This window comes from Formica exsecta, unplaced genomic scaffold, assembly GCF_003651465.1.
Source record: "Formica exsecta isolate Colony F162 unplaced genomic scaffold, ASM365146v1 scaffold458, whole genome shotgun sequence".
NCBI classification, from domain to species: Eukaryota; Metazoa; Arthropoda; class Insecta; order Hymenoptera; family Formicidae; genus Formica; species Formica exsecta.
Window position 1 is genome coordinate 652,496 of NW_021851814.1, and position 15,255 is coordinate 667,750.

The following is a 15,255-nucleotide window of genomic DNA, read 5'->3' on the forward strand; positions in this document are numbered from 1 at the left end:
AAAAAAAAAAAAATGGCGGCAAATAATTTTAACGTGATAGAGACCAATCGACTTTTCACATCTTATCATAAGCTACTCCGAACTATGTCACGAAATATTCTTCGGATTCGATTTTGCTTTTTCGCGGAAGGTTTACAAAGTTTGAGGCTTTGGTCTTTTTGGCTCGTACCGGTTCGAAAAGACGGCGCGTCGCGTAATTTTTCGCGGGATTCTTCAACTTGGTCTCTTTCACTTGGTCTTGGACAGAGGCACGAGTTTATAAAATCGGCAATGTTTAGCGTGTTCGCGTCCACGGCGCCGAAGGAACTGATCGGCCGTGTTCCAAATAGCCGGTCGGTAGGCTTCGCCGAACACTCGTCTCTCTTTTCTTCTTCTTCCACCGCGTCGTTAGTGTCTTTAAAATCATCGTCTTGGTCGTCGTCGTCGTCCACCACCTCGTTTGCAAGAGGGGATGAAGACGATTAAGACAATTTAACTCCGAGTGACTTGCGAAATCTATCATTAAAGTTATTAGGAATAATGTCAATAATGACTTTACAATATCGTAATAGATATACATAAAGATATAAAAATAGATTAATCCATCTCTAGTTCTCTTCAAAAGTTTTAAGACACTATATGAATATAAGTTGTATAACAATCAATGGGAAAAAAATGACATATTTTAATGACAATCGATAATCTGATTGCATTGTTTCCATCAACGGCACATGTTTGTATACATTTACAAATTTGTGAGATAGAAAACTTGTGCATTAAAATATCATTCTTCTTCTCTCTGAGTTTAATTCTTTTACGCCGCTATGGTTCGCAATCATGAATTCCGTATGGAAGAGGGAGAATGAAAGAGGGCGAAAGAGTCATGGAGAAATAAAGAGAAAGAGGGACAGCGAGAAAGAGCAAAGAGGAGAGTGTGCATTGTAGCGTGCGTATGGCAGAAACTCAATTGCGATACGTAACCTTCGATTGGTAAAAATTGGAACGGCGAGCGGCCGGCCGGACCTTGTGCCCCGCATAATTCTTTCGCAACGCGGCTGCTGCACATGCACGTGCGCGTTCAAGAGATCCGTCTAAAATCGAGTCGGTTAGCGGCGATTCTGCGAGAAGAGGGGACACGGTGTGTTTCTGGGCCTTTGCGGCGCCGGAGGATGCACGGTTCACGGTTCACAAAAACGGGATATGGATCGGAGAATATTGATAAATCCTTATTTTTCTGCTTAAAAAATGACACACAATTTATATACGTAAAATATATAATAAAATTTCTATATCTCTATTTCTACGTGTAACTAGAGGCTTTGCTGTGTATGTGTGGCGAGATATAAAATATTTCGTAGCTATATACACAGGCTATTGTGTCAGTAAAACTGCTCCTACACGATCTTTACGCGAAACAAGTTGGCGTGATAAATTGATTGATACTCGCGTTGCGCTCGTTGAATATTCCATCGTGCTTGACGTGTTGCGTCAAAATTGCCATTAATGGAATCTGTATCGAAAATTTGTATACAGCGTCAGAATGTAACGTATTCAGCAGGATGTTGATCCTTTTTTTTGGCAAATGTTGCATCTAAAATCTGAAAAGATTTAAGTCGTAAAGTTGAAAGAGATGTAATCGATGAACCGAAATACCGTTATCATTCGTGGATGTGAAGTGCCTTTCTTTCGTTCGTGACGTGGTGCAATTAAATCAGTCAGACCGAATCGATCCCACGTTGACCGTCTCGCGCTATCAGTATCCCGCCAGTGGGACAGTCAACAATGGGGTCAGCCGAAGGCGAATCCGGACTGCGGGTCAACCAATCGTGTTCGTTCGCGCTCTCCGTGTCCGTGTTTTCGTGACAATGAGTATCAACTGTATACATATACTATACATCCGCGATAGTGTTAAATTTGTACCGGCACTTCCGCAGTGGCGTAGCATCAGCTTTTTTTTTTTTTTTTTATCTAACAAAATCTCATGCTTTATAATGCAAATAGAATTTTTTTCCCAGCATCTTTTTTTTTTTTATTCCGCATATTTTATTTCTGATATAAATAGATTGGCGCGCATACTAATCTTCTTCCAATTTTATTTAGTATGATAGGATTGTGTTTATGCGCAATTAGCAAAATTGCGACTGCGAAGTCAGTTATCAATTACTATCGCAACCACGTAATAAATAACCAGCCAATGGTTTGGAAACTTTCTCTTGTTGCCCGATAATTTATGCGCTCTTCTATGCCATCTTGTGGCATCATTCTATGATCAGATTTATTTTTCGTTGTGCCGTTTTTATGACGTTAGTTAAAGCTATACTATTATAAAGGTTTACTCGGCGGAAACCGCTCGCGACGCATTCGCCGGAAGAACAGAGTATAGGATTGTATCTAGAGTGGGGGATAAATAAAGAGTAGGTGGTAGGTTCTCGGCAAGACGAGAAACAAGACGGAAGTAGGTCAGCGGGACTATCGGTCGCCAAGGGTCCGGGTTCTCGTCTCGTTTGCACTCGTTTGATTTGCCGGAGGTGATGATGCTGGGTAAAACTGGATACAAGTTGTTCCAGAAAAGATGAGAATCGATGGAGGCTTTTTTCAAAAGAAATATTGTAAACCATATAATTCATTAATTACAGATATTACACATATAATTGTATTTCTTTTTTTACGTTAGTTGTATAATATATAATATAATAATGTATATCCGTGAATTGTGCGTAGAGAATTAATGGAAGATTTTGAAAAACAAAATTGTTTTCATATATATCGATTCCTTAGGATATGATGAACAAATCTGATCAAGACAAATACAATGTTATACTTTATTTCGGACGTTTCCGTCGTGGTACATTGTCCCCTACATAAAAAGGGGGGGGGGGGAAATCCAGTCGCAACAGAAACGAAGCCATCTTTTCTATACAAACATCAATTCGCTACTGTACATAATTATTCGCGTACGCGTACATCACAAATCGCGCATTTAAAAGTGATATCGCGTACAAAAATTTTTTATCTGGACACGAGGGATGGACGGGATGGAAGGAAGCAAATGGGGGCAGAGGAAAATGTTTTCGTTTGAATTTCAACTAATTAATTCATATCGTCATCGTATAGACACAATTATAATATATCGCGATGAATGGATCGCGAGGAAATGAGATTTTTCGTATTTTCTCTCGTCCAAAATAATCTCTCTCTAATTTATTCTGTGCGTGCAATCACTCTCTTTTTCTCAGAATATTTACAAATATTTCACTCATATTCGCTTCTTTATTGGCTCGGCGCATCTCTTACTCTTCCACTTTGTATATCGTAATACTTATGTGCTAACGGTTATTTTACACTCAACATCGATAGACACTCACGTAGTGCTAATAAAATTTCTATCAATTTCTCGATCGAACAAAAACGAGCGCATGCTTCTAGGCAAAAATACATAGTAGGGAAAAATAAACATAGATGTTTACACGGTTAAGTCGATGCACCGCTAATTACGCTGGCTTCTTTAGAGATTAATCAGCTTAATAGATTAGAGTACAAAGTCGTTTTACTCAATTCCATTATTATATTTGCTATAGCTCATCGTCAGAGACAGATATCTATGTTTTTTTTCATCTCATTTTTCTCTGTTTATGACATTAGTTTTTAACAAAATTAGCGGTGTATAGAATTATACCTATGTAATTAGCGAAACACGCTCTGTCCTTAATAATTCGTCGATTCTTTGTCACTTGGTCGATAAAAAAATATGTGCACGATACATCTTTATAAGCATTCAATGCATTCTTCTAATGCAAATGGCCCCTTGGTGCACGATACTACTGCTCAATAAGCATGATATATTCGAGAAAATACGTTTGAATATACAGCCAAATATATACATATATCGAATCTGCGACGTGAAGGACGGATTTCACGATAGACATCTGTACAGACATGCAATAAGGTTCTTCGCTTGACAGATCGATATTATGTAGGCGAGCGAAATAAAAAAAAATATGAATTTACATTTGACATGTTGCTGTGCATCTCCAGATTATTTGTGTTAATTCTTCACTCTATCCAAACAGTTAATTGTTTTTAAATATATTATTCTTTGCTTTGTTTTTCTCACTCTCTCTCTCTCTCTCTCTTTTTCTTTTAGAAAGAGAGAGAATCTATACGAATAACTACATATGAGTATATATGCTACATTAATTAATCTTGTTATTCGTTAGATTATATATGAAATGTGCAACGCGATCACGAAACATTTAAGAAGTTCGTCGCGAATAATATTGTGCGGTTTTGGGGTATATGTGATGTATTTTCAGCGCAAATCATTCTACACTATGGTAGTCATTATTTGATCGGTTAATACACGTCGGGCGTTATCGTACTATTGTTTCTCTCAATTGGATATTTATTTTGTTACGTGCCAGGCGATGTGCCTGTTATAATTTTTGAAAATTTTACTAAATTTTATCTTTTATATAATGACGAAAAATTTAATTTCGTCTTTTGATTAAATATTTCTCTTTTCATGAATTCTTCAAAATAAATCCTAGTTTTTGCCTATGCCTGCTGGAATTTTCTTCATATGATTTTGTTGTGTTAAAATTAAACAGATGTTTAGATGACATTTAGAATGTGATTATAACGAAATAAAAAAATATTTATATATGCACTATAGTGTTTAATAAAACAAAAGTTATAGAAAAGATAAGAATCGATGGAGGCAATATAGCCTAGAGCAAATTTATAGTTTGAAAAAAAAATAGTAAATTAAATGGTTTATTTATTTCTTTTTATTATATATGTACATATATATATATATATATTTGATTTAGATAAAGTTTTTTTTTCAAAAGAAATATTGTAAACCATATAATTCATTAATTACAGATATTACACATATAATTGTATTTCTTTTTTTACGTTAGTTGTATAATATATAATATAATAATGTATATCCGTGAATTGTGCGTAGTCTCTCTCTCTCTCTCTCTCTCTCTCTCTTTTTCTTTTAGAAAGAGAGAGAATCTATACGAATAACTACATATGAGTATATATGCTACATTAATTAATCTTGTTATTCGTTAGATTATATATGAAATGTGCAACGCGATCACGAAACATTTAAGAAGTTCGTCGCGAATAATATTGTGCGGTTTTGGGGTATATGTGATGTATTTTCAGCGCAAATCATTCTACACTATGGTAGTCATTATTTGATCGGTTAATACACGTCGGGCGTTATCGTACTATTGTTTCTCTCAATTGGATATTTATTTTGTTACGTGCCAGGCGATGTGCCTGTTATAATTTTTGAAAATTTTACTAAATTTTATCTTTTATATAATGACGAAAAATTTAATTTCGTCTTTTGATTAAATATTTCTCTTTTCATGAATTCTTCAAAATAAATCCTAGTTTTTGCCTATGCCTGCTGGAATTTTCTTCATATGATTTTGTTGTGTTAAAATTAAACAGATGTTTAGATGACATTTAGAATGTGATTATAACGAAATAAAAAAATATTTATATACGCACTATAGTATTTAATAAAACAAAAGTTATAAGCTAAAACAAAAAAATACAAAAATTTTGTTTGTTGTCTCTAAAATAATATAGTAGTATTAATAATACTTTTTGTTCTATTATATACAACAGTCTATAAGCCTCTTCTCGTCTTAACTATACTAATAACTATAAAACTGGTTCTGATATATTATACTCGCCGCTTTAGATTCGAAATATTTCTCAAATAAAATCTTATACTAATTTCCTCTTTTTTTTCTCCGTTTTGTATATAACATTTTTTTTACAATCCTTTCTGTCAACAAAATTTGTCAGTGGTCTCTTTCAGAAAATTGATCTCAGACTTTTCTAAAATATATATCTTTCCCCCCAAGCCATCTTAAGACAATACTACCAGACTTTAGGAACTTTCATATTATTTTATTACGAATATTCTGAAAGAAATACATTGCCCCAGACTGTGCCATGCATCGAGAACGCACTTGAAATGATTTTATTTCTTTTGTTAGAGCCTGGTAACATTGAATCTAATCATAAGCAGAAAGTATCATGTATAATATTATAATAACACGTTGTCATATATTAGAACCTAAAATATATTCTTTTAGAGGCATTTCATCTATAACTTTAATAGTATAAATATAAAACTTTCACTGTGTGTGTGTGACTTCAAAAAGTTAGTTATCCTTATTGATTCAAAGTATCCAAGTATTTCTCTATTGCATTTTCTTTGTGCCAAAGGATCCTCCTATGTTTCGTAACGATAAATCGTACTTGGATACAATGAACTACGATAAGGAACAATGAGATCTCTCAACCAGCTTACTCACGTATACTCTCGACAATATGCATATATCGAATAAAACATTGAGATCGGTACAGAAAATATAACAGTATGTCTCGAGTATTATTCATTCCTTTACAAACTAGCTAACATTCGAAGAATATTACAGATCGTGCTTGAAAGTTGACAAATTCCAAAATCGGAATGTATACACGTTGCCTAAAATAGGATAGACTCCTATTTCATCGATCAGAGAAATGTTTATCACATTCGATTCCTCCAAATTGTCTATGTTGCTATATCTCATGTTACATTTCAATTATTTATATTTTTATCTTCAACGCTCCACTGGTTATTCAATAAAACATAAATTTATTTTTAACAGCAAAAGAGAGAGTATATCAGAAAATAATCGTGTGACGAAAAAAAAATGGGAATATTTTCTTGAAAAAATATTATTTTACTTATAAATAATAAAAACAAGGTCGGCTTTTTAAAAAGCAATTCTTAAAAAACTCAGATCTATCGCGGCTAATATCACTTATTTAAGAGAGGTCAAGCGCGAATAAAACAATTTTTTAAATATACGTTTTTTTTTTTTTCACATAAAATGTGTGACCTAGTTATGCATAGAGTGCATCATAAATTAGAAGAGAAATTCAGAGAAAAAAATCTCTCGGGTCATGGAACGTTATATGATTAAAATACCTTTTTCTATTAAATAATTATTCACATCTATTCACTGAAATATTTCTTTTATTAGTAGTACCGTTGAAGATGTACGACATTAGTCGCTTTGTATGAAATATTTCGTTTGTAATCGTTATCGAGGAACGTTATACACGCGTTTATGCACACGTGTAGAATGTATCGAAATTTAATTAACAATAGTAGGTAATAAATTATTACCTTTCTCTTTCTCTTTCTTCCCACTTATAGATAGCGCTTTATTTGTGCTATAAGTACGCGGTATGCTTGCTACTGTGCTCAAGAGCAGCAAGAACGTCTTGTTTTTGTCTAACATATAGTCGTCCCTTCTTCCATGGATTTTGCAATTGAAGTGGCTTAAAATCGTCCCTTAAGCAACGTTCCCGTGCACCGATTACGGCAACTAAGCAGAAATTTGGTAGTTCGTCAATCGTATAGGTAGGCCCATTTTGTCCTTTTAGAACCACCGCCATGTTCAATTGTTTAACAACAAGTTCCACAACTTCACGTGCCGTAGTCCTTGGTGTTACGTGTAATTTCAAACTGGTGCCAGCTGCTAAACCAGTCTCGTAGGCCGCGTAAACCTGTAATGCAATATTACAAGATGCATCTCTTGTATCTTTTTTTCTAATGGTATATAAGTTGACATGATAGAGAAAAAGATATAATTAACAGATGCAACAATCTCGAATAAAGAGAGATTAGGTATATCTGTAAATGCATTCGTAATTTAGATCATTTAAATAGTAAAATCTCATATAAATGTTATATCAATGTATAAGCTATGAATAATATATTATACATGGCGTGTCTGAAAGATTTCGATACTAAGTGAAAAAAAAATATACAAACGCTATGAAAAAAAAAATATTCAAAATTTATTTAAAAAATTTCTTTTTCATAAAATTGGATACTTTTTTATAATTCATTCAGTTTTCCAATCTTGTAGACACACCTTGTATTTAGACGCACATAAAAAAAATGCTATATATATATATATATATATTCAAGCCGTGACAATAATTATATACAACACGATAGAGAATCATATATATTCTTAATAGACAACTCGCATTTTTATGCAATATTTTTTTACGCGGTGTATACTATTATACTGTTATAGCACACTACATACAGATATAATTTATCTTCAAAGTAGCTATTATAAAAAGAGTATAAAACAATCATAATGAATCCTGCACATGCCGCATTATTTTGGCACACTAAGCGTAATATTTAAGCATAACCGAGCAGAGCAAGCGTTGAAATTTGGCGCCTTACTCAAGATATCCGCTACATCGGTTTGCACTAGAGGACCAAGCGAGCTGTTTTTAATTATAATCGGGTTAGACTTGTGTTCCCTAGGAAGGAGAAATATCATTTATAAATCGCATATCGCACGAGTCTGCAGAGAAATATTAATCTTGCTGAAAATATTAAACATTGCATCTACCGTATGCTAAATACGTTTATACGTGGAATCTCTCATCATTTATATAACATAAAATATCAAGGAATTGGAAAAACTTACTTGAAGAATACCTGGCAGAGGTGCCGGCATCATCGTCGCCTCTTCCTTCTCTTCGTCTAGATTATCTTGCGGAACGGTGGCCATCGCCGCGACGCTCGCAGTCGGTTTGGACGTTTTAACTTTGACCGGATGACTGGTTTTCAAGCATACGCTCGAATTCGTCGTAGAGTTTTCTTCGCTGCTCAACGAATGTAGGCTGTCGGAATTGGTGTTGCTCACAGACACGCTAAGTAGGCTCGTGGTGTTCGTCATCGCCGTGGAGACGCTCAAAAGCGAACCGCCGTAAAGGATGGGCTTAATGCTCATTAGCGGACTAGTGCTGGCCGATGCCGAAGTAGTTATCGTAGCGGAGCGATTTCGCGGGCTATGTTTGTACTTGGCGAGAATTAGGGTGTCTTCGGATTTGGAGGGCGGCAGCCGCGTATTTTGCAGCGGCGCCAGATGATTGGCGCTCGTGGTCAGATTGCTGTTGCTGCTCGGCACGCACAACGATTTCTGCGGCTCCGACGTCGTCGATATATTCGAAGTGTTGCTACCCTTACGTACGTACTGTCCGCTGGGCAGCTGCTGCTCGCTCTTGCTGAATTCCGTTGTAAGAAGATTCGAAGAGGAATTGGACAGATTCGGTCCTGGCCAACTACCTCGGCCAGGGCTTGATTTAACGAGTTTAGGATCTCTAGGCGGTAATTGTAATAAACTCCGTTTTAGACTATTATTGTTGCTACTGCTGTTCTTGTTTCTGTCTAAGCTAAGCAGATGCTTCATAGATATACCGACGGTTTGCGATGCGACCTGCCAAAAAATATTGTAAATTAATATTAAAATTAAATTAAATACAAATTTATGAAATACGTTACGAAGAGTATTGATAATTACGTTTTGTTGAGAGGAGCCGCGATCTCTCGCGAAAGTTATAACGTCAATCAACCACCTAGAACCTTTCCACACAGTGTTCATTTGCGACTGGAGATCTTGCAATCTCGCCAGTTTGTCCTTTGCGACGCTTAACTCTAAGGAACTGAAGGCCTCTCTGTGATTATGCTGGGCCTGTGCCGTGTCTAGTTCCAAGATGCAGCTAAGCCTCGAGTAACGATTGATCACGTCCTTTTGATACGTGTTCAAATGCACCATCTCAAAGACTTGAATAGGCAACGACAGGAGATCACCGCGCTGTAGTAAGATCTCTCGCGTGCCAGGCACACAGCAAGCGGTTTCGGCGGGCGGCACGGTGATAAGAAACGATACGTCATGCGTCAGATCGATCACTTCGGCATCGTAAAGTCGATGCACCAACGAATCTTCCGAACTGATCTCCATGTAATTAAACAATCGTCGTGCGGTCGCGGCAACCAGATCGACAAACAACTTTTGCTGTTCCGTGCCTTGAGCCTCGTTCGTCACGTTCTCTTTCTCTTCGGACTCTTTCACGGAAGAATCGGACATACAGATGCGCGTTACTCTCTTGAGATAGTCCCACTCCTCCCTTAACAGAAAATACAATAGATAATTGTAATACGCGATTGCAATACATTTCGTTTCTCGATGAGAGTATGCTTACGCGGATACGTGTGGATTATCGCGAATCTTGCAGTGCGGCAACACATTCGGAGATTTCGTCGGGACAACGACTTGTATGAGATCCACGCTGCTCTGCATTTTCAGATAACCGAGATATAAACCTTTGGATAATTTGATACTACTGACTTGATGATATGTCATTTGTTCTTGTATACTGGCCATCAAGATATCGGCAACGTTACTGTCTTCGTGCGTTATGACTTTCTTTATAACTTTACTGAGCGGTAACCATCTGCTATTTAATACGGAAACCATTTTTGCTGATTTTATGTAATTCACTGTCGAAAATACCAAAGTGCCTTGAATGTCTCTGATAGGTTTGTGATATAACTGTCCAAGGTCTTGTATGCACAGTGCAGCCTACAACATACATCGAATATTAAAGGATGTTTTCTATATTTTGCGATTGAATATCAATATAGTGAATTTTAATAATATTAATACAATGCACCTGCATCTGAGCAGCAGCTTGAAGCAACCTTATTCTAAAATGGTTCGTCGAACTGCTGTGACTCTTTTCCATATCTTGTCGAAGGGATTTAACGTCGTCCCAGGTACAGGCGACTTTCATTAGCCAATGAAAATCGTTGTAGATACAACTAGGATACGTCTCGTCGACCTCGATTACGGGTAAGAAATCCTCGTTGGTAACGAGGACTTTGTCTTCGTGGTAGAGTAGACACGCGAGAAATACTCCTCGCCTGAGATTTTTCTGGAATTTACTTGTCGCTGTGAAGAGTTGTTTTATCGTCGTTTTCTTTTTATGATTTCGCCTCTGTACCGCCGGTGTTTCTTGCGTATATTCCGGTCTTCTTATATCAGTGAACAATGTATTTAATTGTTCTAATCGTCCCGCAAACCTCGGTACTCTGCCGTCTATATCCCTCCAACCTTTAAGAATCGTTATAAGTATTTGTAAAATTAAAAGTATTAATAATAAATTGATTTATTACATTTATATATAAAGTCATGTATCGCTGCGACAAAATATTATACTTACTGCTAGGTGTAACATGCGCAGGTGTCGAATTCCTAAATCTGCTGTAGCCCTTTAAATTTCCAGCGGCAGCGCGAAAATAATATTTTTGACCTTGAGTTAGATCCTCGATACGACATTCTCTTTGCTTCATATCTAAAACCTCTCTCTCGTCGCAAATAACGGAAAAGTCATCGTGCAAACTCCATTGAACCTTAAATTTGGTACAGATCGGAGAATCGTGCGAGTCTGGTTCTTGAAATTTGATTGTTACCGAAGTCGTTCCGGTAACATCGATGGCAACCAGAAATGGCATGTCGGGTGGTCCTAAAACATCCAAAATCACACATTCGTATTATATATAGCTGGGACAAAAATATTTCTTACCGGCAATATTTTTTGCAAATTTAAATTAAATCAAATTTTATTTTAAATTAAATTAAATTAAATTTTATCAAACTCACGCGCTTGATCGAAACCCAATAACATTTTTCTGAGAGCCCTGGCTCTCCTTTCCCATAGGGCAAGCTGTTTGTCTTCCGTACTACCACTGCATCCCGTGAGGTTGTTATGTTGCGTGGAAAAACTGGCCCTATGTATGCTGGGTGGTTCCAGTAGAGTCGCACTGCTGCCGGAAGTACTGCCCCCGAGTTCTTGAACTCTGTGTTCCGCTTCCGAGAGTAATGACGCCAAGTGACTTCCAAGAGATTCCGGAGACTTGACTGCATTAACGAAAACATTGGACGTATGCAAAAAATTGTTACGCATTTATAAATATAAATAGTTTAACAATTCAATTTACGCATATTCTAAAACCAATGAATTATCAATGCGTGTGTGTGTGTGTGTGTTTAAAGTACAAAAGAAGTCTCCCGTCTATCTTTTAATCAAGTATAGATATCTGAGTCGAGTTTGTCACGTTTTTGTGAACAGTAGTTATTATCGCCAACATATATTGTTCCGCGCGTAATTATTACGTTAATTAAAGTATTTGCCCGTTACTACATATCATCGTATCAATCGTATCATCGTACGATTTTGCCGCGATTAATTGGGAGTCTAGTTACGACTGTAATTACTTTTCAGCATAAAATAGACAGTGCAGAAATTAATGAAAAGGAGATGCACAGAAATTGCATTGCTTAAAGTAATACATTTACCAAGTTCATGTATCGCGCATATTAAGCGTTGACAGAGTTGAACTTTATCTTCTTCAGATTTGCAAGAATTTGTCGCAAATATCTCTTTAAAATTAATTTAGAAGAAGTATCCTTCTTTCTACTCTATATTTCATTTCTGAAGAGGACTTGGTTTGTTAAAGCGTCATCGCGTTGAAACGTTAACGAGCATAACGGGACAAATTAAGATTCTCGGAACTTTCGTAAAGATCGTGTTGCTGATTTAATAACGTAAGATTTCCTATCTCATTTGAGATAGATACTAATATAATTTAAAAGATACTATATAAAAATTTATTTCTCGCAACTTTTACCCTTTTCCCTTAAAAAGATGAAACCGTAAATGATCGATGCTCGTGACGCAGTTACCCATGATACATTCTCAAATATTTATAATTCTAATGAGGCTGCGAGTTTACTGATTTTTCAGACATATAACACACAAGTCTCATTGTAGCAATTGATATAAAAACTGAATGAAAAACTTTGAGATTTATCGCATGCGGTTTTACTATGAATGCTTTTTTACACGTGGGATGTTCGATGAAAGCGTGTTTTTTATTATATGGAGCATGCAAAAGAGCGTCGAAAAATGTTTAGATTCTACTACAGATTTTACAATTTTACATCGTATACATTCCACCGTAATTACGTTCCGGTTTGATATATCGGATAAAGAGAAACGTTGTTAAAAACGTTACGGAAAAAATGCTGCATCCAGTTTTTTTTTTTTTTTTTTTTACACATCTTGTTCTTTATTTCTATTCATCGCAACGCAATAAAGCTCGACGGCATTTTTATTAGAGACTACGGAATCGTAATTGGAATCTCCCGCGACCCGATGATTTCCTTGGGTTTTTTTTTCGCATGGTAAAGGCAAACCATTTCGCGGGAAAGCGGAAAAACGATTTTTCCCGAAGCTTCGGATCAACGGGATTCGTCACGAACGTCGTTCGTAACAAAGTTCACTCTATGCGGCGTGAAATTTGTAATTGGATTCGATTGTACTTACATTGATTTCCTTCCTGCGCACCGAACGTAACCAGCATTTTTGCCAGCGGCCTATTGTTACTAAGTACAGCGACATCCAGTGGTGACAAGCCGTCGCTATTAACGCTGTAAATGATGAAATTGTAAATAACTTGCTATATATATATATGATAATAGTAAGACTTATCAGATAATAAGACTTATTTAGATCTTTATTTAAAAAAAGGACAAACTGAATTGAAAAGATTTATAGCGCCCGAGATAATTCAAAGTTTTTTGCCACACTTTTTTTTATATTTTATCTTAAGCAAAGCACGTGTTGTTTCATAACTCTACACGTCAACTTTGCATCGCGTTTTATTCACGGAAAACCTAATATTAAAAACAAAATTAAAAATAGCAGTTGTATAATTTCTACTTTATATCACGTTAAGGCGAGATTTCCGTAGAATAAAATAGCTTCATGAAACTTTTGGAAACGTTTACGAGGTGTTAGGAGATCGATAAAGAATAAAACACACATGAGAGCATGAGTTCCCTCTTCTTGAATTATAAATCGGTCTCATGATATCTCGACTTTTTATCCTGTATATTTATTTGACGATTTGGCCCGCTATTACATTCGCTTCATCTAAACGGAAAATATTCGCTTTGCCCAAGCGGAAAATCGAAAGTGGGATTAATAAAATTCACTCTCAAAACATTTGATTACTCTCATCTATCTTATTTCGAATCATTTGGAAGCGTAAAGGAGGACGTCAAATAAATGCGTTAACATAGTATAAAATAGAATAAATATCAATTAAATGAGTTTCCAGTAGTAAAATATTTGTCATTTTCAACGAGAATTTATAGTACGTAGTTGTATTACAGTTACGCGCATATTGAGTAACTTGTATAATTTATTTGCAGTCTATTAATTATTTTAATTTTGTAGGGAATTTTCCTGTTAACTTTTTCTGCCGGATATTTTAAAATGAAGGACAATTGGAGATATGTCATGCGGAAAGAAATCAATTAAAATTTATTCTTGGATTTTTAAATCTCTACTGTAAATTATTGCTAAATATTATGTGTTATACATAATAGAGCCAAAGGCTACGCTAAATATATACAAGCGAAAAATCACCGACGATTGTTCGCCGGAAATAGAAGTAAACGACAATTTTCCGCAATTACTATGCGCGACCATTTATAAAAAACTTTTAAAAGCGTTAAAACGCAACGAGAAACTCGCGTCGCGCTTTTGTTTAAAAAGGTTCTTGCTAATTTGCAACACATTTTCATTCACGAAAAATAGCGCGATGTAATTTAACGCGCTTTAGATTGAAAACGCAGCTTTCAGACACGACAGAAAAATAATTATGCACATTGTGAGAAATAATTAAAATGAAAAGAAATTTTTGTTTTATTTATATCAGAGGATGACATAACAATTTTCTCTTTCTCTTTGAATTTCCTTTGGATTGTAGATTACTAAATATGCGCGCGAAGAAATAACATAAACGCAATAATTATTTTCTTTATATCGTTGTCTACAATCCAAGATGACCTGGATCTATCGAGATCAAGCAAGATTCACGTCGAATCAAATCAAAATATTAGTTCTGTGCTAGTTGAACAATTTCCTAATGGCGCGATTGACCGAATGTAGCGAAGCGCTTCAAAACTTTCAGCTGTATATTCGATTAGAACTCCTCGAAGAAACGTGCACCTCAAGTGAACGGCTTCTAGGTCGCGCGTGTGCTCTCTCGAGAGCAAATAGGATCAGCTAAATTCTTTTTGACAGTCGCAAGATATCTTACGGGTTTTTAACTTTTGCACGAGTATAAAAAATAAATTTTTAATTATTTAAAATAAAAAAATATTTAATTATTTTCACGTGACTTTAATAATTTATGTAGATTATTTTATAAATTATGTAGATTTATCTAAATTATTCAATATAATAATAATAATAAAAAAGAAAATAAATATGTAAATGTCGGATGACATTGTGTCGCTTGCGTAA

The 15,255-nt window shown here is 35.6% G+C and overlaps 1 protein-coding gene and 1 long non-coding RNA gene across 4 annotated transcripts in view; one reads left to right on the forward strand and one right to left on the reverse strand.

Annotated features, from left to right (window-relative positions):
• Window positions 1-15,255, forward strand: part of LOC115240992 — an 87,737-nt gene that overhangs the window by 13,637 nt on the left and 58,845 nt on the right. The gene's annotated exons all lie outside the window — the stretch shown is intronic.
• LOC115240991 overlaps window positions 4,949-15,255 on the reverse strand; it is a 67,930-nt gene continuing 57,623 nt past the window's right edge. For all 3 annotated transcript variants that reach the window (XM_029816491.1, XM_029816492.1, XM_029816493.1), the window contains 8 exons: window positions 13,267-13,370; window positions 11,541-11,798; window positions 11,101-11,403; window positions 10,552-10,991; window positions 10,081-10,460; window positions 9,399-10,005; window positions 8,523-9,314; window positions 4,949-7,575 (listed from right to left, as the gene is read on the reverse strand). In XM_029816491.1, the coding sequence (XP_029672351.1) occupies window positions 7,240-7,575; window positions 8,523-9,314; window positions 9,399-10,005; window positions 10,081-10,460; window positions 10,552-10,991; window positions 11,101-11,403; window positions 11,541-11,798; window positions 13,267-13,370 (3,220 nt within the window). In that variant the 3' untranslated portion in view covers window positions 4,949-7,239. The remainder of the gene's footprint in view (window positions 7,576-8,522; window positions 9,315-9,398; window positions 10,006-10,080; window positions 10,461-10,551; window positions 10,992-11,100; window positions 11,404-11,540; window positions 11,799-13,266; window positions 13,371-15,255) is intronic.